Here is a 27,804-nt window from a genome sequence, read left to right as displayed (position 1 = left end):
AGGACACCTTTGTACTTTTCACACATACTTTGGGGATCCAATAGTAACTTTCCTGCCTTACTTAAAGGACATATATTGAGTTTGACAGACACAACACAAACATTTAGCACATGTATTTCAAAAGTATAAAAAATTTTAATAAACTTGAAAAGTGTGAATGAAATGTAAAGATGTAATACTGAATTATGGTTCACTACTAATTTCAGGATATATACACTATTTGAAAAAAAATATAATACAGAAAACTTCTGTGGAAAAGTGATACGGATTAGGCATTCATGAGTCACCCAGAGGAATGGGATGAAAATTTGTCTTTTAAAATACAAGTTTGGTTTGGCTCATGTGAGCTACAACCAGAAATAGTTTTCTTTAGAAATTCAGATGAACCATTTTAATTCTCGTAGTTTGGTTAATAAGAACCTAAACATTCACACTGTCGCAAAACATATTTTGAAGACAAAGTTTTTCGAGAATTGGTATCAAACCTACGCTTTGCATAGGTATAAACCTACCCTAAGGGTGCAGGTACAGTGTTTGGAGGTGATGAAGGAAGAGAGGGGGCAGGAGTCTACCTATCTTATCATCACACAAATTAAGGCTTACATAATGGATTTGTTGCTGCTATTGCTTATTTTTATTTGGAGTGCTGTTAACAACATTATGGTGACTACAAGAAGCTTACAAAAGGGGTACCAGATATTGAAACTATACAGCTCTACAAAAGACAATCTGAAAATCTACTCGAACAAAGAAAGAATACCAAGAAGTTTTGCATGCTCAAGGAACTTTCTATCACAGGCAACCTTTAACCAGGGCGAAGTTCACTTAGATGGGGAAAAACATTCAACCTTTACCATAAACTCATGTTGTTTATTTAGGTTAGCTTTTAATCAAACTAACTAGTTTAGCTAGGGGAATCTGCCTTGAGACTGAGCTTTTAATCAATCTATTTATTTTACTAATCCACCTGTAGTCAGATTTTATGCCTTAAAATATTTTCTGGATATTTATCTATAAACAGAAAAAAGGTTTACTGGGATGTACCTTGCATATAAAAGCAACAACATGGAAAACTTCTATTGTGAACTGAGTTGTTTGTTGTGTTTTTTTTGTTTGTTTTTGTAAAATGGTTTCTTCTACTAATGGTGTATTTCAGGAGGGTCTCTTCTACAGTCAACCAAATCAAGACACTTTAAATAAAAACAGTATGGGTTTGGGTTCATTAGTTTGGATTACTGGATAAATAATTTTTTTTTACCTGGTAAGAACTTTAAATACGAATGATGAAAATGTTATTTATAAAAAGATAAAAATGAGTTAAGAGCACGTAGGATTTCTTCCCTTTCTACTTAGTAATTGAAATAGCCAAATGTAGTTATTTAAGGCTGTGTTGCCAACACCAAAACCCCGACAATATTCCTGTTGTTTTTAATCTTTGGAATAAAGGTAAATCAAAAACATGGCTAGTGTCTAATACCAAACAAAAAAGGTTAGTTTCAGTATTTATACTGGTCACCATGTATGACTTGCTCTAATCAATGAAAATGCTTAGATTATTTTGAGAAAACTGAAACATATAAGCAAAACCCAAACAAACAGAGAAACAAAAACCAAAGTTAAACCACACCAAAAGAAAGCATACCTTCTAAAGATGGCAGCTATTTTTACAACCAAAAGGTGTATGTATATGATTCACAGCTTTACTGAACCTTAAGAACTGCACATATTTAAAATAAATAATTCATAAGTTTTGATATTTGTATATAGCCACAAAACCATCACCACAATCAAGTGTATACAGTTAATAAAGTACAGAAACATTAAATATACTGTATCATGTAGTATAAATGGAATACTCCTATAATAGTAAATCAACTATCAAAAATTAAATAAAATAGCATAAAAATCACAACTTATTTTGATAAATGTTCATACAGATTTCTAAAAACCACACTGACTTCAAACAATTAAAGCAAGGAGGTGGCTGTAGCTAAATAATAATTCACTGGTTTAAATATTTTAACATATTTTTCTTTCTGAAGAAAAAAGTTGCATACAATTATTAGATGTGGAAAAAATAAATAAAAACAAGCACTAGATGGGACAGCATTTTAATTGAAATTTGTTCACTAGCTGGTAGGGGAATCTTATTTATTCCACAAAACAGTTTCTAAGACTAGTTAACATAAATGCAAGTTAAATAAATAATTAACTATTTAATAGGCATTAGAAATGTGACCAATTTAACCAAATTGAGCGGCATAACATTTAAAACCTTTTTCTGCTTCAAGTTTGTGTACATTCATACTATATGCTAAGTATAAACCTAACTATATCATAGTTCCTAAACTTTACCAAAGTTCCTGAACACACTTCAAACTTGAATATAAATTAGTTATACATTTTAACACTCAGCAAGATGAAAAGTTAAGTTAAAATTAGAATTAAAGTTCTGTGGAATTAGAAGACATCCTTTTGGTTTAATTCTTCTCTAAAAGTCTTACCTCTGGTTCTCTGAAGGACTGATTATTCACATCCAGGACTCGTATAGTCCTTTTAATAGGTAGGAGACCTCCAATCTCATCATGAGCCACCATGCTTCACCAAGTTTCCCTTAAAATCTTTAGAATTAATCCACATCCAAGTGTCCTATAGCTAAGCACTATACAGATATGCAGGCTTTTCTTCTGAGTGCTCAGCCACCCTTGGCAGCCATTTGCCCATGCCTCTTCCTTGTGGTGGAGCTAACTGCCTCTGGGAGCAGCAGTGAAAAAGCACACAGACCTCAAGGCTGTATGGGAGGGGCTAGCTTCCGACCAGGATCCAGTGGGCGGGCACCCAACAGACACGTAACTACAGCTAACTGACAGCTGGGGCACACCTAGGCTTCTCATTTTTCACTGTGCAAGAGAAAGCTCTTTATCAAGAGGTTTGGAATGTCTACATTAAGGACAGAAGGGAAACGGAAACTGGGTTAATGTAAAGCTTTTTCTGATTTAAAAGCAATCCCAGAAGGAAACTAATTGCTTATTTAGGTTACTTACTCTACTACTTAGTCACAGACAGGAATCCTTTTTCTATAAAACCCTATTGTCTAGAAAGAAATTTAATACGGGCAACTTGACAAGTTTAAGAAAATAATAATTCAGAATTAAATAAGTGTATATAGCTAAAGAAAAGCTTAATTATCCTGGGCTCTTGCCTTTATTTTACATGAGTATAAGTATATTCACAATTGTAAAATTATCTAAGTCTTTAGAAACTGGTTCCCACAATGTTTTCTTGAGATTAACAGAGTAAGTGCAGTAGGCACACCTCAGGTCATCTGTTCTTGAAATAAATGTGAAGTATAATTGGGCTACCTCACAGTTTAAAGTTCAGTATTTCTTAAGACTTAAAGGCAGTTACTTTTCCTCTGTTTTAAAATTTTTATATCTATTATTATAAAACATCATAATAAATACACAAAAGGTGATTTCTGTTCTAAAAATGTGTAACAGGGTCCTTCTCTATTCTGAATTAACCTTGATATAGTCCTAACAAGGTCAAAAATCTACATAAAAAGTTTTGCATTTTACAGCTGAAGAAATGAAGTTCACAGAGGTGAAGTGAGGTCACATACTAGTGACAGTCTTTTCCATTTCTAGCTTACTCCTTTCTTCTCTGGGAAAACACTGCTTCTGTTGGTTTGGTAGTCCTGCTACAAAACTGATTTTCTTCTTTAACATAAACTACTGTATTCTATTTTGAAACACAGGATTTTTATCCTAACTATGAAAGGCATACTGCTGGTAACCTGCAAAAATATTTCCATTCTTAGGATTTATTAGGAGCAAAGAAATCTGAAAAATCTACTGTGTAAAAGGCATTATTCTAAATAATGTGGATGGTACGTATAAAAAAAGGTTTCATTCTAACCCTAAAGTGCTAATAGACCATTGTGTAAAGGAAGGACACATGAAGAGATATATAAGACAGCTTTTGAAAATTCCAAAATAACCTATATAGCTAGTAAGTGCTACAGAAGTTCAGAAGGAGAAACCACTTCTGGTAGTTTTCTGAGCTGAGATGAGAAAAGACGCTAGGGAATAGGCTTTAAGATGTTATTTCATGCCTTGAAGGCCATGCTATGATTTTCATAGGTCTGAGCAAGGGAAAAGTGCATGGTTTTCTCAAAAGAACAAAATGAATTCAGTGCGAGGTCACGGGCTGTGGGTAAAGACAAAGGAGCAGAGGGTTTTACTGAGCAGATGTGAGAGAGAAATAAAAATTATGTTGTAAAGTGGTGTTGAAGTTGGTTTTAAGGATGACTGAAAAATGCAAAAGTCACAATCAGGCATCAAGAACTCTGTGTAAGGGTAGAAAACTATTTGCAAGAGACAACATATGCGAGAAGTCAAAGATGCCTATTGACTTGCATATGGCAAGTTCAGAGGGGTAACTGCTAATATAAATAAAGGAATATGGAGGAATGAGCTTTGAAAGAAAATTGTGAGTTTCATTTTAGATGAGTCTGAGGTGGTGGAAGAAAATGCAATTGAAAATACTGACCTAGTACTTGGAAATGCTTGGCAAGGACTTGGAAGAAGCCAGAGGACAGATTAGCTTGGAGAGTCAGACACAAGAGATCAAGTTTTGGGAGTGAATGAAACACCTGGGAGAGAAAATATGGGCAAAAAGAACAGGGATCCAAAGATCTAACTTTGGAGAAATGCTAAGGGAAGAAGAATTTTGCAAAAGGAACAGCCAGAAAGAAACAAAGCAAGATGCCAAGGGGAGAAAAAGTATTAATTACAGCAAAAAGGTGAAGAAGAGTAAGAAAAGATTCATGGATTTAGTTTAATGGTTAAGTTTAATGAGGACCTCAAGTTTGCTAGTTCATTGAAATAAAGACAGAAGATTACAGAGGTTGAAGAGTGAGTAGAGCAAATAGTGGGCATAGCGCTAGCCGGTTTGGCTCAGTGGATGATAATACATTAGCTTATGGACCAAAGGGTCCTCGGTTGGACTCTGGTCAAAGTGCCGGACCTTAGTTGCAGGCTCCTCCCCAGCCCGGGCCCTTGTCAATCGATGTGTTTCTCTCACATTAATGTTTCTCTCTGTCTTTCCCTCTCTCTTACACTCTCTAGAAGATCAATGGAAAAATATCCTGAGGTGGGGATTAACAAAACAAAACAAAACAAAACAAAACAATAAAGTGGGAATAGACTATTTATGATAAGAAATAATCTATACAAAACAATTTACTAAGGTTTGCAGGACAATGTAACTTCTTGAAGGAAGAGCCAACACTGCCCTTCTGTAAACACCAATGTGTTTTATATTCAAGATGATGCTAATAATTCATCTTTCTGTAGAGACTTTTTTTTTTAATCCTTACCCAAGGATATTTTTCCTTTGACTTTTAGAGAGTGGAAGAGAGAAGGAAAGACAGAAAGAAACATCAATGTGAGAGAAGCACATTGATTGGTTACCTCCTACAAGAGCCCCAACCAGGGCTCAAACTGCAGGAGCCTGCAACCAAGGTACGTGCCCTTGACTGGAATAGAACCTGGGACCCTTCAGTTCACAAGCCGACACCATCCACTGAGCCAAATAGGCTAGGGTGTATTGAGACTTTTTTAAAAAAAGTAATGGCGACTGATTATATTTCATCATCTATTGTTTATTACCCAGTCACACCTGGGCTATACGTGATGTGGTTGGCCTTAAGAATGGTTGACTCTAAGTTGCATGATTAATCAATGGCTAACTAGGTCCAAATCTGGCCTGTTCAACTCATTAGAATATAGCTTCCAGAGAAGTCACTAAATGTAACACCTTTAGAACATGTTGGGTGCATGCTCTGTGCTCACTGCCATGCTGTGAATCAGGGGCAGAGCTGGGTTTAAAACCTTGGTCTCCTAGGCTCAGGCCAATGTTTGCTGAATAACTACTGGCATTTTAGAAAGAATCCCCTCAAAAGTTGAGAGATTATCTACCCTCTATCCTTTGTATATCAAGGCAGGTAAGTAAAAAGATAAAATAGTTTCAGCTGCTTAAGTTATAGAAAAGATCCTATTTTAATTGATGATTTATTTAATGATCATATTATTAATAGCAATTATTTATATAACTTTCTACAAATGACATACTTAAAGAAGACTGGTTACGTATCTTCTATGTATGTAGAAAATCTAGAATTTATAAACTGAAAACTGAGTTATCTAAAAATAATGCAGCTTTGTAAAAATGATCAAGTTTTTGGTAAAATTACCGGTTTCCAAAGACCAGGTTTAATTATAGCCTGTTCTGCTTTATAGGGCTATTGATGCTTTCTTTCCTTAAAAATGAATAAGGAAAGGAGAAAGATAACATTGTTTCCCTTCTCAAAGAAAAAGGTTAGTTAGGCTATATTTAACTTTTTTCTCCCTTTAATGTAAAATTAGAATTCTGGAATTTAGAAACAAATGAGAACTGAAGAGTAACCTTTGCTTTTTTTTAAGTCTAAGTATTATTACTTGTTTCCATTTACTTTAGTCTGGAACAAGTAATTATAAATTAAGCTAGGAAAGCCAAAATAGGTAGAGAAAACTAAATCTAAGCTCTCTGCTGCCCTCTACAAGTGACAATGTGAAATGCAACTGAAAACCTGCTTTTTTTCAACTTTAATTGTTTTTAAGGATCTTATATAAAGGAATACATAAACAATCTTTTAGTCTATAGAGAAATATAGATGACAGTAAAATTTGTATTTTAAGCCCTTGTGTAGTTTTTTAAAAAGATCCCACAGGTTCACAATAAACACTTTAAGGACTTTTTCTAAATATAAAAAAACGATGTTCCACTTTGAAATACTAGAGTTAAAGATACAAATAACTACTATGTATCTCACTAAAAATTGGTTAGTTAAAAATAGAATTTCAAATCTTACTTAAAAAAAGGAGCATTGAATGAAATATCAACAAAATAGAACTTGCAAGAAACCAGTGTTCCAAACTATCTACTAATGAATTAAAACAATAACAACAAAGAAGCTGTGATAAAGTTATACATGGATTTGAGTTTTTAGAAATCATTTTGAATAAAAATCTGATTGTTTCCAGGCTTTACTAAGGATTTTGTTTGGGAAACGATAATTCAGATAAATTAAATACTAAAAAAGACTAAAAAGAATAGATGACAGACTAAGAAGTCTGATATTATTGAAAACACGGTCTTTTTACAATGATAATACAAACAGCAAAGAAAATGAGGCAGTGGTGCTGGCTTTTAGTGATGGCTTTTTATCCCAAGTACACAGGGTAACAATAATTTCCAGTAGAATGTAAAATCACGTATGTTTATGTAATAGAGTGTTGAGTGGGATTTCTCCTTAAAACTAAGCTAAGGTCATTGCTCAACCTCTTATTTTCTTAGCCCACTTTTACTTCAGTCAGTTGCTCCTCCAGCAGCTACCAGCTCCAGGACAACAGCTTGCCTCAGCTGCTTTTAAAAACCCTACAATGGCAATCCCTCACCAGGTAGCTTAGTTGGTTAGAGCATTGTCCCAATACACCAGTGTTGCCCCATACAGAGCACATGTAAGAATCAACCAATGAATATATAAATGAATACATAAATAAATGATTTTTAAAAACAACACTATAAATAATTGTCTTATTTCTGTACATGATTTGATTTGAAGCATACCTAAAAATACCCAATATTTCCATTTCTTTGAGAACAAGATTTAAAAATGTTATTGAAGCTGTTTTGCAAAAAGCCTGGCACTTAAAAACATATAATTCTTCTATAACAACATTATGTGTATGTGTGCATGAGTGCAAGTGAGCGCACACACACTCATACACTGACTTGCTGGATTTGCTGAAATGTTGATGGGCAGACCTAAACAAATTTAAGTTTTAGAAAATACCTTGTCTTTAAAAAGCAACTGCCATCATTGAACATAATGACAAACTATTTTTCAAAATCTCACTAAAAATATATACCTTTTTCATAATGATCTTTAAAAAAGTTTCCTTAGCCCTAGCTGGTGCATTCAGCGGTTAGAACACTGGCCCATGGACTGAAAATTGAGGGCTGGATTCTGGTCAAAGGCACAAACCTCAGTTGCAGGCTGGATGCCTGGCTCTGGTCAAAGAGCATGCAGGAGGCTACCAATAGATGTGTCTCTTTCACAGCAATGTTCCTCTCTCTCCCCCCTTCCCACTCTCTCTAAAAATCAATGGAAAAAATACCCGCAGGTGAGGATTAACAAAAAAATAAAAAATAAAAAATAAAAAAGGTTCCTTAAAACCAATATGGTTCCATAAAATTTGCCAAATGATAAAAACGTATTAAGTAATTCCAAAGATATCAAGCTTTTGGACTTAACTATAATTTTACACTAAAGGACATCATTATTTTTAAGTATGCACTGAGCTTTAGTTTTTCATAAGTCAAACACTGAGAGCTCATGGATCGCATCTGACTTGTACATGAGTTATTTGACTTACATATTTTAAAAAAAAATTTGACCCAATTTTTAAAATTCAGATTTCACATAAAATCCAGAACTTGATAGTCCTACATGCAGTTAGAGCGCAGTAGCGCTTCCTCTTTCAGGAAGGGTATGACACTCTCCTTTTCAGCGGTCCCTATCCTACTTCCTTTCTCTGCATATATTATAGGCTAGTCTCCTTAGACATTTGAATTTGTTACCACCAACATTGTTCTGAGGGAGGTCTTCTCATTCTTAATAAAGTAAAACAGAAAAAAGAGGCTAGTAGCTATTAGAGCCAATATCATTTAGTTTTACACTTAAAAAATGAAAAAAAGTACTTATTGTTATTATAGCAAAGAAATAAATGCTACTTGCATACCATTAAATGTTTTTTTGACAGAGCAGTAAGGCTTACCTTCAGATCAAGGCTACTAAGGCTTACGACATCATCATCTTTTGCTCTTCGTTTTCTTTTCTGTAAGACAAAGCAAATTACATTCTTATATAAAAAAATGCATGTTACTCCGTTAAACAAAGACTCCACACAACTAGAAAAATTACTTTAAAATGAAGCCTTTGGCTGTATTCAGAAGAATATTTTTATGAGGGACGCTAATAAATTATCTCTATCATATGTACTGTTTAAATAGTACTCCAGACTAAATTATCTCTTGTGAAGTGATTCTACTCTATTAAAAAACTTATGTAAAATTTTTGAGAACAGTACTCTTATGTAAGTCAAGGGCTGTTTGTACTCATTAGAGAAAAAGTAAATATATTTTATACATAAAGGCAGTTAAGTTTCTTTTAAAAAATGAACACATTTATTCTATGGGAGAGAGGAAGTCTTCACTAGAAAAAAATAGGCTTTTCTCATGGTCCCAAGTAATCACCCACTTTGAGGAGAAAATGGTGTGAGAAGAATCACAATTGAGCAGGACAGGGACAATAGGGAAAAAGAAAAAGTCCAGACAGAAGTGGGGAAAATATCTAGGGCCAAGAAGTCTCAGAAGCAAGCCATTATGAAAATAAGAGGGGGCTCCCTGAAGTTAGAAAAACTATCTGAACTAAGCCTCTTTGTTAAAAGTTCAGGAAAGCTACGTTCACATTAAAATGAACAGAAAATCCTCCAAGTCAAATTCTACACAAAATAACTCTAAAAAGAAAGAGACTAAGGGACAGATTAATAATTCTACAAGGAATGAAGGAACCTTAGAAGGGTATATTTAAAGAATCAGAGAAAAACTATAATGTACTACTTCAAATTAAGCTAAAAGACATGAAGAAAATGAAAAAAGACATGAAGGAACAATATAAATTAAAATTAGAAAAAAAATGCAAAATGAGGTGACAGAATTTAAGAAATCTTAATTGATCCTAAAATTATATCCAGAAGACGCAGAAAAATGTGAATAATAAGAACCTAACTTTGAAAAGCAAACTAAGCAAAAATCCTGCACATGTGTATCTTGTGAGGCTGAGCATTTGTAAATAAGCATATGAAAAAAATATAGAGGGATATATAACGGTTTTGTTGACATGCATTAGAGTGGAAGTTTGGCAATGAAAGGATGAATACAGAGAGAACAGGGGCGAAAAATACTGCAAAAGGATTGTACTGAGGGGGAAAAAGCATATACTAGTACACAACCTAACTTATGCACTTATATGAAACTAAAAAACTAGAGGCCCAGTGAAATTCGTGCACTGGGGAGGGGGAGGGAGGAGCCCTCAGTCTGTATTGCGAGGGCCCAGGTCGGGCTGAGAGACCCCACAGGTGCACAATTGGAGCTGGGGATGTGGGAGGTTGGCCAGACTGGGAGGGACCAGGGTAGGGCTTCAGGGTGTGTCCAACCCATCTCACTCAGTCTCGATCGGCTGGACCCCAACAGCAAGCTAACCTACCTGTCAGAGCATCTGTTCCCATGTCATAGAGACTTAACTGTCTGCACATCATAGCAAGCAGTTGAGCAGCCTTAGCATATCATTAGCATATTACACTTTGATTGGTTGACCTGACGACTGGACTAGAGACTTAGCATATTAGGGTTTTAATGTATAGGATTGTACATGTATATAGGCATCCTATCTAATGAAGAGGGAATATGCAAATGGCCCGTCATGCCATCACAAAGATGGCGGCACCCAACGCAGAGGTGGGGTTTCCATAACACAAGATGGCTGCACCCACAGTGGAGGCCAAATTCCTGTAATGAGCCTTAACGAGTAATCAGCAGGGACCTGAGGCTGCACTCCTTGCCCACCTGGGGGACTTCAGGCTGCATCCCCCACCCAGGCACCAGGTTAGGGGATCTGAGGCCACACCCTTCCTCTGGTGCCGGGCTGGGGGACCTGAGGCCATGCCCCCATGCGGTGGGGCTTGACAGGGGACCTCAAGGTTGCACCCCAACCCGGTACTGGGCTGTAGAACCTCAGGCTGCTCCCCCTGGGCTAGGGGATCTCAGGCCATGGCACCCACTTGGCAGGGCTTGACGGGGGATCTCTAGGTGCACCCCCTGCCCTGGCCCAGGCTGGAGAGCCCTCCGACCACACCCTCCACCCTGGCGCTAGGCCAGTAGACCTCAGGCCATACCCCCCGCCCCAGCACTGCGCCAGGGGACCTCAGGCTGCATCTCCCACCCCCACACTGGGCCAGGGTCCTCAAGCCACCTCCCCCGCCCCAGCTCTGGGCCAGGGGACCTGAGGCTGCACTGGGGGACCTGAGGCTGCGCCCCCCACCCAGTGGGACCTGATGGGGGACCTGAGGCTGCACTGCTCCCCCCACCCCCTGCCCATGGGGCTTGATGGGGGACCAGAGGCTGCGCCCCATCTGGCACCGAGGCAGGGGACCTGAGGCTGCGTCCCCCAATTGTCAGGGTTTGACAAAGGTGGGGCCAGGTCTGGATCTCACCCAAGTGGGGGGTGGGGGTGCCAACTGGGTCTGGGTCGCACATGATTTTAAGGTGCCGCGGGTGGGCAGAGACTTGACTCTGGGTCCCACGGTGCACCCCAGACTCTGAAAGGAGGAAGATTTTCATATACATTTTACTAATTTTCTTTCAACTCTGACACTTCTATTATAGAGAAAGGGCACAGCAATATTAAAATATTTCCTTTAATCAATCCTCTTTTAATGTGCACAAATTTTGTGCACTGGGCCACTAGTATATGTAAAAACAAAGATGTACATATAAATATGTATGAATATAAACAAATTTAACAAATTTTAAAACATTCTACTATATTTTCTTTTCATTATTTTAAAGGTAAAATAATGTCATCATATTTATATATTGAATCCATCTAGAATTTTATATTTGTATGTGGTACAAGATAATATAACTAACATGTCAGACCACCCCTGATACCATTTGCTGGTAGCACCATTTCTTCATAATGCTTATGATACAGTTAAGTTCTCAAATATACAGAGGTCAGTTTCTGGGTTCTCTGTTTTGTTCCATCTGATTATTTATCCATACCTGCACCCATATTATGCTGAGTAATTATAGTACTTTGGGAGTAATTCTTGATAACTAATACAATAATTCATATGCTCCTCAACTCGTACACTACATTCACTGTTCTGTGTCTTCTATTTTTCCATGTGAATTGTACAATGAAATTATACTCTAATGGGATTTCTATTAGAACTGCACTCTGATTTTATTAATTTGGGGAAGAATTGACATCTTTATGCTATTGAATATTTCCTTGTTTGAATGTGGTATATCATCCTGTAATTAAGCATCCTATGTTCTTCACTAAAGCTTTCCAATCTACATATATAAAAGGTTAATATACAAAGTGTCCCCTCAGGAGTTCGATTGCTCGCTATGACATGCGCTGACCACCAGAAGGCGGTGAAGAATGAAGGAAGGCCCTGACCAGCAGCCATGGAAGGAAGGCCCTGGCCAGCAGGCAAAAGGCCCTGATCGGCCCAGATCGCCTGCCAGGTCTAGGAACCCTTCCAGTGCATGAATTTTGTGCACCGGGCATCTAAAAAAAGTCTTAAAGATCTTTCATAGATTTCCTAGATTTAAAATTGTTTTTATTATAATAAATGCACCTTTAAAATTACATTTAACTGTTTACTGCTACTATATAAACACTCTATTGATTTAAAAAATAAATATATATATATATATATATTATTGATTTTTTACAGAGAGGAAGAGAGAGGGATAGAGAGTTAGAAACATCGATGAGAGAGAATCATCAATCAGCTGCCTCTTGCACAGTCCCTACTGGGGATGTGCCCGCAACCAAGGTACATGCCCTTGACCGGAATTGAACCTGGAACCTTTCAGTCCGCAGGCCGACGCTCTATCCACTGAGCTAAACCGGTTTTGGCTGTATTGATTTTTTAATATTAAGTTTATTGGGATGACATTGGTTAATAGGATCATATACGTTACAAATGTACATTTCTAAGACATGAGATCTGTATATTGCACTGTGTGCACACCACTCAAAGTCAAACCCTCTCCTGTCACCGTGTATTAGGCTAATTCCAAGCCCATGAATCATCCCACCACCCCCTTCTCTCTGGTAACCACCACACTCCTGTCTATGTCCATGAATTTCAGTTTTATATTCTACATATGAGTGAAATCACGTGGTTCTCAGTTTTTCTGACTGACTTATTTCACTTAGCATAATATCTTCAAATACATCCACATGTTGCAAATGGCAGTATTCTGTCTTATATTATGGCTGAGTAGTGTTCCATCCTTATAATAGAGAGCTAATATTATAATTAGATTGAATAGCCAAACGACCTTCCAGATGTCTTTTTGGACAATCTTCCAGACAAAGCCAGGGCTGTAAGGGTTAGCTGAGGATGTGAGGGGCTGTGAGAGCCAGCCGAGGCTGCAAGGGACTGAGAGGGCTGACCGAGGCTGTGAGCGGCTTCAAGGATTGACCGAGGCTGGGGGGGGTGGGTGTGTGTGTGAGGGCCAGCTGAGGCTGAGAGGGGATGCCAAGACAGCCGTGACTGGGAGAGCCGAGCCTCTTGCATGAATTTCATGCATTGGGTCTCTAGTTATATATATTTACATCTTCTTTATCCAATCCTCTATCAAAAGGGAGTTTGGTTATCTTCATATATTAGCCAATGTGAATAATGGTGCAATGTACATAGGGGTGTACATATCGTAGTGGATACATATTTTCAAATTTTTCAGGTAGATACCCAGGAGAGGGATTGCTGGGTCCTATGGTAATCCTATTTTAATTTTTTGAGGAACTTCCATACTGTGGCTGTACCAGTCTACACTCCTACCAACAGTGAACAAGGGTTCCCTTTTCACTACCTCTCCATAATACTTATTACCTATTACAGGCACAGTGCACAAAGCTCACGCACGGGTGGGGTCCCTAGACCTGGTGGGCAATCAGGGCCGATTGGGGCCTTCCTTCCCCTGGCTGCTGGCCTGGGCCTTCCTTCGTTCCATGCCGCCCCCTGTTGGTCAGTGCACATCATAGCAGGTGGCCGAACTCCCGAGGGGACAATTTGCATATTAGCCTCTTATTATATAGGATAGACTCTTGTTGATAATAGCCATTCTAACAGGTTTGAGGTGTTATCTCGTTGTAGTTTTGATTTCCCTAATAGCTAGGGAAGTTGAACATCTTTTCATTTATCTGTTGGCCATTTGTATGTATTCTTAGAGGATACTGATATCTTTTTTTTAAATATATTTTTATTAATTTCAAAGAGAAAGGGAGAAGGAGAGTAGAAACATCAATGATGAGAATCATTGATTGGCTGTCTCCTGCATGCCCCCTACTGGGGATCAAGCACGCAACCCAGGCATCTACCCAACTAGAATAAAACCCAGGAACTAAAATCAGCTAGGGCCTGATATATTTTGATAATGTTTATAGCCAGTAACCTTGCTTGAACTCTTATTAGTTCTAACAGCTGCTATTAATAATCTCTTGGATATTCTATGTAGACAATTATGTTTTCTCTAAGTAATGAAATATACTGTCCTTTCTTTTCTAATTTGTATATCACTTGTTTTCCTATCTTACTGTGCTATGAGTACTCGTATAATGTTAAATAGATACAGTTATAGTACACTTTTTTCCCTAAATTTGAAAGATGTATTTAAACATTTACCATTACCATTATGTATGTTGTTTGTGGAAAGTCTCAGACTAAGGAAGTTTTCTGTTCTATAATTGGTTTGCCAGGCATTTTATGGGTAATTTTATTTTTTTTTCACTATTACTTTTCCTTCTGGTATTTCCTTTGATATATTTCATTGTTATTTTTCTAACCTCTTGAGGTAGGTGCTTAATTTTTATTCTTTTTAAAACATTAATATCTCAAGAAAAACAATTTTAAATATGTGACACACAATAAACACCAATTGCTCAAATAAATGATCTTACATATAGTAATATTACATGCAATAAACATTAATATTTCAAGAATAAAATAATTTTAAGTATATTACCAAAACATAGTATGATATCACAAAGTTGTAAGAAATATTAAAAATCTGTAACAGGATTACTTCTATTATATTCCCCCCACCTCTATTTTTGTTCATCAGTTTTTGTTGTTCATTATATTCCTCAAATGAATGAGATCATATGATACTTATCTTTCTCCAACTGGTTTATTTCCCTTAGCATCTTGCTTTTAAAATATATTTTGTTGGATATGAGTACTGCCACTTTTTTTTTCATTTTCATGGAAAAAATTTTTTCCATCCCTTCAGTTTCATCCTATGTGTGTTTTGTCTTGAGGTGGGTCTCTTATAGACAGCATATAGTTCGGTCATGTTTTTGTGTCCATTCAGCTACCTTCACTTTTTGATTGGAGCATTTAATCCATTTACATTTAGGGTTACTAATGAGAGGAACTTATTTACAGCCATTTTAATTCTGTATTGACAGGTTTCTCTGTTTTTCTTCTCAGTAATCCCTTTAGCATTTCTTGTAATGTTGGCTTGTTGGTGATGAATTTCTTTAGCCTTTATCTGGCAAGGAAGCCTTTACTTAGCCATCTATTTTGAATGATAGCATTGCTGCATATAGTAACCTTGGTCTCAGATCCTAGCTTTCCATTACTTTGAATACCTTCATGCCATTCTCTTCTGGCCTGTAGAGTTTTAGAAGAGAAATCAGGGGTCAGACTTATGGGAACTCCTTTGTAGGTAACAGTTTTCTTTTCTCTCTCTGCCTTAAGATTCTCTCTTTGTCTTTAATTTTTTGGCATTTTAATTATGATGTGTCTGGGCATGAGTCTGTTTGGGTTCTTCTTGTTTGGGGTTTTCTGTGCCTCCTAAATTGTGTGACTTTTTCCTTTACTAGGTTAGAAAAGTTTTCTATTTAAACACATTCTCTAATCCTTTCTCCCTGTCTCTTCTGGAACACCTACTATTCTTTTTTTTTCCTTCCAGTTGATACTTTATTTTTATTTTTTTAAAAATATATTTTATTGATTTTTTTTTGCCCCCCTCCCTCCCTCCCTCCCATACATACCCTCCCTCCCCAGAGTTTTATGTCCATTGGTTGTACTTATTAGGTCTAGTAATAATTAATGTCGTTTTCTAATACTTTAAATCGAATTTATTTAAACAATACAACAAAATTTAATCAACAACAATATAGTTGCCATTGTTTTCTACTACTTGTGCCCAACGCTCAGGAAGCATTTTAATCCCTCTGTTGTAAAATTCTTGTGATTTTGATGCAAAAAATTCGGTCAATGCATTTTTGAGGCATTCTTCATTATTAAATTTTTTTCCAAGAAGTTTTGCAAAGAACGAAACAAAGGGTAATCGGAAGGGGCAATATCAGGAGAATATGCAGGTTGAGGGAGAACTTCCCATTCCAACTGGCGCAGTTTTTCAGCAGTGATTCTTGCAGTATGCGGTCGTGCGTTATCGTGGTGAAGAATTACGCCCTTCCGATTAATCAGCGCGGGTTCTTTTTCTCTTAAAGCTTGGGCTAACCTTTCCAATTGGGCACTATACACTGCACTTGGAATGGTTTGGTTAGATGGTAAAAGTTCATAATGAAGAATTCCTTTAAAATTCCACCAAACACACAACATCACTTTTTTCGCATGCAAGTCAGTTTTTGGCTTGGGCTGCGGAGCCTCATTTTTGTCCAACCATTGAGGCCGCCTTTTCAAATTAACATACAGCACCATTCTTTATCTCCAGTAACAATTTGCTCTAAAAACGGCAAACGGTTTTGACGAGAGAGGAGCGAACTGCAAATTGTGACTCTTTGATTACGGTTGTTGTCGGTCAACTCATGAGGAACCCATTTTCCAAACTTTTGGACTTTGCCAAGTGCACGCAATTGATTGGAAATTGTTTTTTGTGAACAATTTAAAGTTGTTGCAAGCTCTTGTTGGGTAATTTGAGGATTTTGCACCAAAAGAGCTTGAAGAGCTTCTTGATCAAAATCGGACAAACGGCCTCGACCACTCTTGTCATCTAACGAAAAATTTCCCTCGCGAAATTTCTCAAACCAACGCTGGCATTTTCTGGCGCTAACTGCATCTTGACCAAGAGCACTACAGATGTTTTTTGCAGCCTCACTTGCTTTTCTTTCTAATTGGAACTCGTAAAGCATGCAGTGCCGAATATGCTCTTCATCCGCCATCTTCTTAGCCCTAGTTTTGCAACAAAAACCAAACCAAACACAAACTTTTTCAAGCAAAACTTGTTAATTGCACTTCACACGTTCTATAGATACCACGTGTTTGAAGGTCATGTCAATACAAGTCAACGCCAAGCAAGATTTTAAACGAATGTTAAAAAACGACATTAATTATTACTATACCCGATATATGCATGTATACAAGTCCTTCGGTTGATCTATTATCTCCCCCAGATCTCCCTCTCCTCCCCACTGTAATTTGACAGTCTGCTTGTTGCTTTACTGCAGGTGTCTTCAAACTACCGCCCGCGGGCCACATGCGGCCCGCAGAGGAGTCTGATCCGGCCCGCCAGGTTTTTTGGGCAGTGAGCGCAGCCGAGGTGTTACAGTAGGAATTAGTAGTTCATACAGTCCGGCCCTCCAGCTCTCTGAGGGACCGTGATCTGGCCCCCACTTTAAAAAGTTTGAGGACCCCTGCTTTACTATTTCTATATCTATCTTTTGGTTCATCAGTTTATAATGTTCTTTATTATTCATAAATGAGTGAGGTCATGTGGTGTTTCTCTTTCATTGATTGACTTATTTCACTCAGCATGATATTCTCCAATTCCATCCAGGTTGCTGCAAATGATGAGAATTCCTTCTTTTTTATGGCAGCATAGTATTCCATTGTGTAGATGTACCATAGTTTTTTGATCCAATCATCTGCTGACGGGCACCTAGGCTGTTTCCAAATTCTGGCTATTGTAGATTGTGCTGCTATGAACATAAGGGTGCATATATCCTTTCTGATTGGTGGCACACCTACTATTCTAACATTGTTACATTTCACATCTTCCCACAGCTCCCTTAAGCTGTCTTCTTGTTTTTCAATTGTTTTTTTCTTTTTGGTTCTCTTAGTGATATTTCCAATTCTACAGCTTCTCCTAATCTGCTGTGTATTTCTTCCAATGTGTTCTTTATTCGTGTTATGCCATTCTTAATCTTAGATTGTTCTTTCTTTCATAGTTACTATATCTTTTTTCATATTGTTGAGCATTTTCAACATCTTACTCTGAACTCTGTTTCAGATAAATTTCTTACCTCTGCCTCATTTATCTCTTCTGGAGAATTCACGAGTTCTTTCATTAGGGGGTTGTTTCTTTTTTCCTCATTTTGTTTGTCTGTTTGAGTTTGTGACTATGTTTTATGTAGATCCTCCAAACCTCTCAATTTCTAGTGCAGGCAGTGTTAAAAGCTGTTTCTGACTAAATGGATTAGGCAAACTCAAAACCTCCGTTTACAGAATAAGATTCCGATTTGAATTGCCTCTAGGCAATTGTTTTTAGATGTGGTGAGTTTTTTTTTTCAACAGGGTGGGGCAGTTGCTTCTGCCTGCAAGCTAATTGTTACTTTTAATCTCTTAAGTGGCCTCAGGGAAAGGTGTTTCCCAATAGTGTGTGTCAAATGTCTTCCCCCTCAAGGCAAGGCAAATGTCTCTGAGGAAAATGTCCTTCACTGTGTCAGTGAATGACTCAGCTTAGAAAACTTGGGGTGTCTGCCTTCTGAGCTCGATCCCGAGTCCCCAGTCCTGGATTATTCTGTTCTCATGGCGCCAGTCCACTTCCCCCTCCCTCTGCCAGAGCACAAGGAGAGTGGCTCCACAGGGAATTTTTGTGTGTTGGCTCTTAAAGAGGGTGCCCAAACTTTCAGCTGCCCACTCCCTGGCAGACAGCACCCCACTGTTTTTCTCAGCTAGATGTTATGTCAGGACCCTCCTCAGTTTGGTGCTCTCTGCTGGGGAGCCCAATGGCCTGATTAGATCCCAGAATTCTCAGTGGCACCCCCCCCCCCCCCCCGCCCCCTTACACACAGCTGAGATATCTCTCCAGAACTTAATTTGCTGTCTGTGGGTGCCTAGCCAGCCCTTTTGCACCTCCACCCCTCCTATCGGTCTCCATCTTCAGTCCTTGGGTATCAGGGTTCTCTCCTGTGAGTTTTCCATTGATTATTCAGAAAGCCTTTCTGTGTTTCAGTTGTAATTCCAGCTTGTTCTTGGGATAAAGTCTGAGCAGCATTCTCCTACTCTGCTGCCCTTTTTAATTTACCATTTTTTTTTTCTTTTCTTAAGCTATGTATTTAAAAATTATAAATATGCCTCTTATAATTCCTTAATGACATTCCACAAGTTTTAATATATAAACAATAAGATATTTCTTCTGTCATGGCAGACCTGTGCAAAAGTGTTTCCATAGGGGGATGCACCCATTCTGGAGGATATGCAAGATATCTTTCCTGGGTGGGTAGGAGGGAAATGTTAGAACCTTTATTTTTATGTATTTCTTAATCCTTAAAAATATTTAATATACACATGATGAGTTAATCATTACTCACATTATATGGTTAAGAATAATGGTGATCTAATCAGAACCAATAAGAACTGAAATTATCATGGCTACCTGAAATATATTTTATATCTAGTATCATTAACTTCACCCTTAATGTGTATTGTGCTTTGAGATAATTAGCTAATAATGGTGGTATATACAAAAATTATAAATAAACATATCAGGGACATATGCTCAAACATTTTTTTCTGATAGGTTTGCAAATCAAGTTTAGAAACACTTCTAAACTTTTTCTGTTTAAGTGTATACTCATCAGATAGAAAGGGAAAATGATCAAGATGAAAGGAAATACAAAATTGCATGAAAATCAAAAGATACTTTCTGTGAATGCTTATCTGGCCAATTAATGTATATAATTAGTATAAGAGTGCAGAAGTCTTGAACAGGAATCCCCAACAGAAATAAAAATTAAAGACAAAGGAATAAAATACAAATTAAATATATACTGCTATATCCATCAGCATATAACTGAGCACACAAGTAAAGTTTTGCATGCTAGAAATAAAATCACTTTTGCTATTTCAAATAAATAAGAAAAGCATAAAAATTATGCTCTATTTGTACATACTGTATTTAGGTGAGTACTAAGACGTAATGCATTTTTATTTACAAAAAGAATTAATTTTCTGGTGTCACTCTGCACAAAGTTAGATGTCTCTATAAAGTCTCATTCTATAGATAATGAAAAAGAACCTCTATATCAGGTGATTAATAATAGAAAGCAATTCATTCCTCATATTCTACATTTTTATATTTTTCAACCAAGAGAAAAGCTGCTAGAATATGTAACAAAAATAACTTCATGTTTCATAACATTCTCTTAACTTTAACACTGGTGGGAATAAGAGAAAGGATTACATAGAGTTAAAGATGAATGTTTCTTTCCAAAACATGTTTTATATTTAATGGAAATAAAATTTTATTTTAGTTTGTTAGCAGGAAGGAATTAAATTAGGCTACTAAAGATGTAGAGAAAAATACAGACAACTGAGCTGTACATCAGACTGAAAGACAATCCAGGAAATAATTCTATCTAATGTCTTGAAATAAGAACCTAAGCGTCTACTCACCAAAGTGAAATCCCAGTGGGATCCAGGTGTTAAAAATGTGAAGGAGCTACCTCTCCTAAGGGAATACCTGTTAACAGAAATGAAAACAATATGTAAATTGAGAGTAATGTAAGCAAAATAAAGCACTAGACATATAAAAAACTAATTCTTTTCAGTTTCAAAACAGTTTAATGTAGCCTATTAGTCATTCAATCATAAGAAAAAAATCAGGATGGAGGTTTTAGTTACTTTTAGAATCATTACAAAATTGACAGAGCTTTTGTAACATTAGTGAATAGATTATTTAAAAAAAAAATTACCAAACCGAGTTTATTTTAGGAACATATACCAGATCCAATTATATGGAATCTCTTTATATGTTACATTAATAGGTTAAATAAAAACTAAATGATCGGAAAATGTTTGATAAAATTTAACTCATGTTTAGTATTTTATTTTATTTATTTATTTATTTATTTATTTATTATTATTTTAAAAATATATTTTATTGACTTTATACAGAGAGGAAGGGGGAGAGAGAGTTAGAAACATCGAAGAGAGAGAGTCATCGATCAGCTGCCTCTTGCACACCCCTACTGGGGATATGCCCGCAACCAAGGTACATGCTCTTGACCGGAATCGAACCTGGGACCTTTCAGTCCCCAAGCCGACGCTCTATTCATTGAGCCAAACCGGTCCCGGCTCATGTTTAGTATTTTAAAAACAAGAATAAAAAAGTATTTTTTTCTAAAAATGTTTTTATTTTATATGTACATTTTTATTTATTTCAGTAAAAGAAAAGAAGAGGGAGAGAGAACCATCAATGATGAGACTCAATGATTGGGGTGGGCTGCCTGCATATCCCCTACTGGAGATGGAGCCCATAATCCAGGCCTGTGCTCTGACTTGGAATTGAACTATGACCTCCTGGTTCATGGTTTGACAATCAACCAGGAGTGATGCTTATCCACTGAGCCACATGGCCTGGGCTGAAAGGGTATTCTTAACATCTGTATAATAAAAGCCTAAGTGATGGCTGAGGTGGAATGACCAGTCGCTATAATGTGCACTGACCTCCTTAATACTAGAGGCCCAGTGCACAAAATTCATGCGGGGGGGGGGGGGGGGAGGACATAGAGGGTCCCTCAGCCCAGCCTGTACCCTCTCCAATCTGGGAGCCCCTCAGGGTGATGGGCCTAACCTGGCAATCAGACATCTCACAATACTGGATTGCTGGCTCTTAATTGCTCACCTGCCTGGTCACCCTTAAATGCCCCCCCTGCCCCGCCCTCACTGGCCTGATTGCCCCTCACTGCCTCTGTGTGCCAGCTTGATCGCTCCTAACTGCCACCCTGCCAGCCTGGTCACCCTTCACTGCTCCCCCCACCCCCGGGGCCAGCCTAATCGCCACCCCCAACTGCTCCCCCTGCCAGCTTGGTTCCCCCCAACTGCATGCCCCCTGCTGGCCTGGTTGCTCCTAACTGCTCCCATTTGCCAGCCTAGTTGACCCTCACAGCCCCCCTGCTGGCCTGGTCACCCCGTTCAGACTGCTGTTCAATCATTTGGTTGTCCCTCACTAACCCCCCTGCCGGCCTGGTAGCCCAGTGCAGCCTGCTTGTTCAGTCATTTGGTCATCCCTCACTAACCCCCTGTCAGCCTGTCATAGGCCGCCATCTTGTGAGGGTTAATTTGCATATTACCACTTTATAATATAGGATAAACCTCAATATTTATAAAACATGGAGAAAAATCACTAAACTAGAACAAGAAATAAAAATAGTTAATAAACTATAGTTGTTATCCATCATTTCAGATGTAAATAGTTTTTTTTTTTTTCTCCTTTGTGGAAATAAAGATGAACCAAATGAGAAAAGTAAAGGTTATCACTTATATTTGGCAGACTCAAAAGCAGGCTGAGGAGGGAAAGTTTTAGAGTAGAAACAAAAAGACAGCTTTAGATCTGCCCTGATTGGAGGCTACTGGCAGGCTAACTAGGAGTAGGCATCCTATATGATTTATTGGGGTGTAATTGGGTTTGTTTTATCTGGTTGTTTCTAAATTAGAAGGGAGTACAAAAATTAGGGAAGCTGGCAGGTATTGGTCAAATCCTGGTCACTTGGGGCCAAATGTTATTAAAGTTCCTGTTTGGCTTCCTGGATTACCAACCAGTCCATTCTCCAATTTTATATTTCAAATCTCATCCTTGATCCTCAAGTTCTTTGTTCACTGTAAGTTACAGAAACACAACAGATGGCTATTTTTTCCTACAATAATTTATGTTTAAATAAAATACAGGCTCTTGTATTTTTGAAGCTAAATATAAAGAAGTTTGTATATATTTTGACAAAGAACACAAGGGAAAGTGACAAGAGAAAGAGGATGTCAAAACAGCTTTGCCGAAGAATTAATACTTAAGTAATATAAAAGCTGCATCAAAGAGAAACAGCAATTAACACAGCATACAAGAACCAGGAAAGCTCTTTAAAAAAAATATATATATATATATTTTATTGATTTTTGTACAGAGAGGAAGGGAGAGAGATAGAGAGTTAGAAACATCAATGAGAGAAAGTCATCGATCAGCTGCCTCTTGCACACCCCCTACTGGGGATACGCCTGCAACCAAGGTACATGCCCTTGGCTGGAATCGAACCCGGGGCCCTTCAGTCCCCAAGCCGACGCTCTATCCATTGAGCCAAACTGGTCCCGGCAGGAAAGCTCTTTGGGCAAATGGAGTAGCACATGTTAAGAAGGATTGAAATAAATTATATTCAGGACTCTACAATTAGTTCCTTATGTTTGAGAATCAAAAGAAATAAGGAAGGGGTAGATCATAATAAAAGGCCTTACATACACTCCTTAAAGAGTATAAACTTGATCTTAAACAGGTATGGCAGCTACTAGCTATTGAATTCTAAGTAAGAGAAGCATGGATTAGAAGAAGTCTTGGTCAGAAAGACCGGTTAGGAGGGAACTCCAATACTGCTTACAATAGATAGCAAATTAGAAAGGGTCAATGACAAAATGGATAGATTTTTCATTTGCCTAGTTATGCCTGTTGTTACTACCAAGGTTTCTGGCATAGTAAATATGATGCTACTAATAATTAGAAATAGATGCAGAAAGATCTTAAAGTATTTAAAGCAAACATTTCCTAAATAGTTATTTGGGGAAGGCTTATTAAATAATAATAATAAAAAAAATCAACCAGGTAAATTTAAAATATCAAAAGGTCTTTATTGAACTATTCATGTATCAGGCAGCATCTCACCTAGCAAACAGAAAGGAGCTCTAAAGGGCTGTACAAAATACAATACAAGTTTTTAAAGGCAGAAAGGGGTTTTGAAAAGAACACTATTAATAAAGAATACATTGTTTCAGGCAAGGCTTTTCTTCTGAAGGGAATGGAAGGGACCTATAGGCCGATTATCTCATTAGTACTGATCAGGTAATTCCATGTGGACTGGTTAAGGATACATTCCTGGGAAGTGAAACTACAATTAGGTTAAGTAGGAAATCTTGGTCTGCTGAGGTGGGGCTTGGCACAAGTGACTCCATTTTGGGTCTGTTTCTCTTTAACAGATTAAGACACAGTAAGGTTTTTAATACTCTTTTAAAATATGTTTTTATTTCAGAGATATGAAAAGAGACAGAAACGTCAATGAGAGAGAAACAGTAATTGGCTGCCTCCTACACACTTCCTATTGGGGATCAAGCCTGCAACCTTGGCACGCGCCCTGACCAGGAATGGAACTGGTGACCTCCTGGTCCATGGAATATCACTCAACCAACTAAACCACATTGGGCAAGTCTTCTAATACTCTTGGAGCTTCTTCTTCTTCTTCTTCTTCTTCTTCTTCTTCTTATTATTATTATTATTATTATTTCTTTAAGGAGAACAAGGTAACTTAAGAAAATGATTTTGTCACTGCAGAGAAGCAAAGCCACAGTGAAGAAAACAGTCTGATTTTTTTATAAAAAAGGTGTTTAACAAAAAAAGACATATGAAATACTGAGTAGCCAGATTATCATCTCTGAACACATAATAATTTGGCCATTCAGTGTGTGTGTGTGTGTGTGTGTGTGTGTGTGTGTGAATTAGAGGCCCAGTGCATGAATTCGTGTGTGAGTGGGGTCCGGCCAGCCTGGCCAGGGGGAGGGGACATGGGCGGTTCACTGGCCTGCCTGCTGGTTGAACTCCTGGTAGAGAAGACAATTTGCATATTAACCTTTTATTATATAGGATATACACTGAGTGGCCAGATTTTTATGCGTTCAGAGATCATAATAATCTGGCCACTCTGAGTACATTATAAGCCTTATGACTAAACGCTATCCTATATAATGAAAGGCTAATATGTAAATGACCAAATGGTGGAATGACCAATCACCATGATGCACACTGACCACCAGGAGGCAGACACTCAATGCAGGAGCTGTCCCCTGGTGGTCAGTGTGCTCCCACAGGGGGAGTGCCACTCAGCCAGAAGCTGGGTTCACAAATGGTGAGTACAGCGGCAGTGGTGGGAGCCTTGGCAATGCTAAAGATGTCTAACTGATGGCTTAGGCCCGCTAAGCTGTCAGTCAGACATCCCCCAAGAGCTTCCAGACTGCAAGAGGGTGCAGGCCAGGCTGAGAGTTGCACTCCAAGTGCACAAATTTTGTGCACTGGGCCTCTACTATAGGTATAATATTACAAACAAACTAGAGGCCCCATGCACAGATTTCGGGGTACATTGTGGGGGGTTTCCCTTAGCCCAGTTGACACCCTCTCCAATCTGGGACATCCCTCTCACAATCCAGGACTGCTGGCTCCCAACTGCTTGCCTGCCTGCCTTCCTGAGTGCCCCTAACTGTTTCTGTCTGCCAGCCTGATCAGCCCCTAACCACTGCCCTGCCAGCCTGATCGACGCCTAACTGCTCCCCTGCTGACCTGATTGCCCCTAACTGCCCTCCCCTGCCGGCCATCTTTAACCACATGGAGGTGGCCATCTTGTGTGTTGGAGCGATGGTAAGTTTGCAAATTATCTCTTTATTATATAGGATGCTACAAGATTATAAGAAAAACAGAACCTTCATACTATGACTTACCATATATCACACTAGGTTAAAAACAATGCGATAGGTAAGTGCTACCGTGTTTCCCCCAAAATAAGACATCCTCCGAAAACAAGACCTACTTACAGGTTTCCTTCTGAGTGAAATATAATGCATCCCCTGAAAATAAGGCCCCCCTAGGCTAAACATGAGAGATTTGGTCCACTGATTTTGAAAGAAATGGAGTCACAAGAAATTCACCAGGAAATTTAGGAATTGGATTGTTATGATGATGTTCCAGAAGATGACATGATTATCATTGAATGAGTAAATTCTTGATACTGTAGGATTCACAGTTTGTCTGGTTTGTGTTGACAACTACCGTACTACCGTACCGTATACAGGTAATAAATTTCCTTTATTTTCATTTAACATTAAATGTGTACCGTATTATTCTTCATGGAAAAATAAGACATCCCCTGAAAATAAGACCTAGCGCATCTTTGGGAGCAAAAATTAATATAAGACACTGTCTTATTTTCAGGGAAACAGGGTATTATATACCACATGACTGAAAACAGCCTTCAGTGGGAATCGGATTGAGAAGCAGCAATTATGACTTCTCAGATTATTTTTAATCTAATACAAATATTTATTCCAAAGTAGTAATCATAGTGGCACTTAAAATATTCAATAAACACTGCCATTGAGATATAAGACAAGTGTTAAGGAGAACACAAAACCAAAGCTATTTTTTCTTTATTCACTAGAATCAAATGTACTGACCTCAGAATAAATTTGATGTCTGAAGGCTGAAAAGAAAAATACCTCTTAGAGTTTTAAATAGGTTAACAAACTGGAAAAATATTTCCAACTGGATGGCATTTTTTTCCCAGCACTAGCTATAATCAGCTTTATGGTAATGCTATTTTTCCCCCATTTCAATAATAAGTATCTATTTATTTTGAATACCCATGGAAAAAAGTAACCCAAAACACAAATTTTGCCCAGAAAGCATGGGAGACAGTGCCAACTTTGAAAAATCATTGGAAGATATAGTCATTTTTCACAGGAATCAGACTCAAAATGTAATAGCTATTTTAAATCCTTGTGGGAAAATTTTTCCCCCCACTAAGCCAAAAGATTGAAACTGTCCTTTTTAAGAAGACACCCAATATAACCCATTTAGAGGGAAGTTTCAAAGATAAAGTAAGTGACGATGTTTCATCTTATCAATAATTTTTGTCCCATCCCCTTTTTTATACGTCCAAGTAATAACATTAAGGCATAAAATAAATAATACATTAAGGAACTGGCTTGGTATATGAAGTTAGGTTTCCTATTAAGTCCATTGTGATTATTTCTTTGCCTCTAATCTACTTCCTTTCATTATATGGTGTGTTTTGAACAATGTATATTATTTTTGCATTACGATAGCTTTAGTTTCAACAAAGCATAATTACAATGATAAAGTTGATGTTCAAAAAGAGAATCATTCTGTTATTTCATCCTTAAACCAAATTATATTTTCAGATATTATGATTTGTGTCACTGTACTCCCTGTGGTGGAAGATAATTAATTGAATTGGAATTATAAATGGCAGAAAGGTAGCTCAACAAATGATTTTCATAAAATATACCAGACAATATAAGTGAGGAAACTCTTCCAATTTAAAAGGAAAACAAACTACAAAAACATAAAGTTACTGGCTTAAAATAAGGTAAATATTTAGTGGTTTGCAATGAAAAACAACCAAAATGATTTAGAGAAGTAGTTTTTAAACAGCAAGCAAAGTAGAAGGACTAATGATGGGAATATAGCATAGCAGGCAATTGAAATTAGCAAGAAGAAAGACTTGAGGCACAGGGACACCTAAAATATGACAAAGTGTAATTGAAAATTGTTTGGGACACATCCAGATCTGTTAAGAAAAATTACTTCCTATGTGAAAATAAGAAATGCAGCTGCTCAGCTAAAAAAGTTGCTCCCATACACCAGCAAGTACAACTCAAATAAATGCCTCAGCTAAATTACAAACTATCACTTGTAACTTGAAAATAGCTAAAGTTAAAAACAACCTATAAATGCTCAGGTACCATTAATGTACAAATAATTATGTAAACTATGCTCTATAGTTAACACTTGTTGACTTGAAGGAGGGGGCACACTGAACTATTCAGTTCTCAATTTCTTTGCAAATTAGACGAAAGAGAAAAGACAATTATCACGAAA

The 27,804-nt window shown here is 37.5% G+C and overlaps 1 protein-coding gene across 2 annotated transcripts in view; it reads right to left on the bottom strand.

Annotated features, from left to right (window-relative positions):
• The window catches only part of NET1 (neuroepithelial cell transforming 1), a 41,494-nt gene that overhangs the window by 10,380 nt on the left and 3,310 nt on the right, over nt 1-27,804 (bottom strand). The window contains exons 2-3 of one of the 2 annotated variants that reach the window (XM_036460635.2): nt 20,556-20,622; nt 8,883-8,942 (exon numbers count right to left, since the gene is read on the bottom strand). In XM_036460635.2, the coding sequence (XP_036316528.1) occupies nt 8,883-8,942; nt 20,556-20,622 (127 nt within the window). Of the gene's footprint in view, nt 1-2,504; nt 2,774-8,882; nt 8,943-20,555; nt 20,623-27,804 lie in introns of those variants that run through there. The other variant, XM_045588374.1, reaches the window with a different exon arrangement.

This window comes from Pipistrellus kuhlii, unplaced genomic scaffold (assembly GCF_014108245.1).
Source record: "Pipistrellus kuhlii isolate mPipKuh1 unplaced genomic scaffold, mPipKuh1.p scaffold_m20_p_1, whole genome shotgun sequence".
In the NCBI taxonomy this organism is placed as follows: domain Eukaryota; kingdom Metazoa; phylum Chordata; class Mammalia; order Chiroptera; family Vespertilionidae; genus Pipistrellus; species Pipistrellus kuhlii.
The sequence above is the reverse complement of the archived record's forward strand: the minus strand, read 5'-3'. Positions and strand labels throughout refer to the sequence as shown.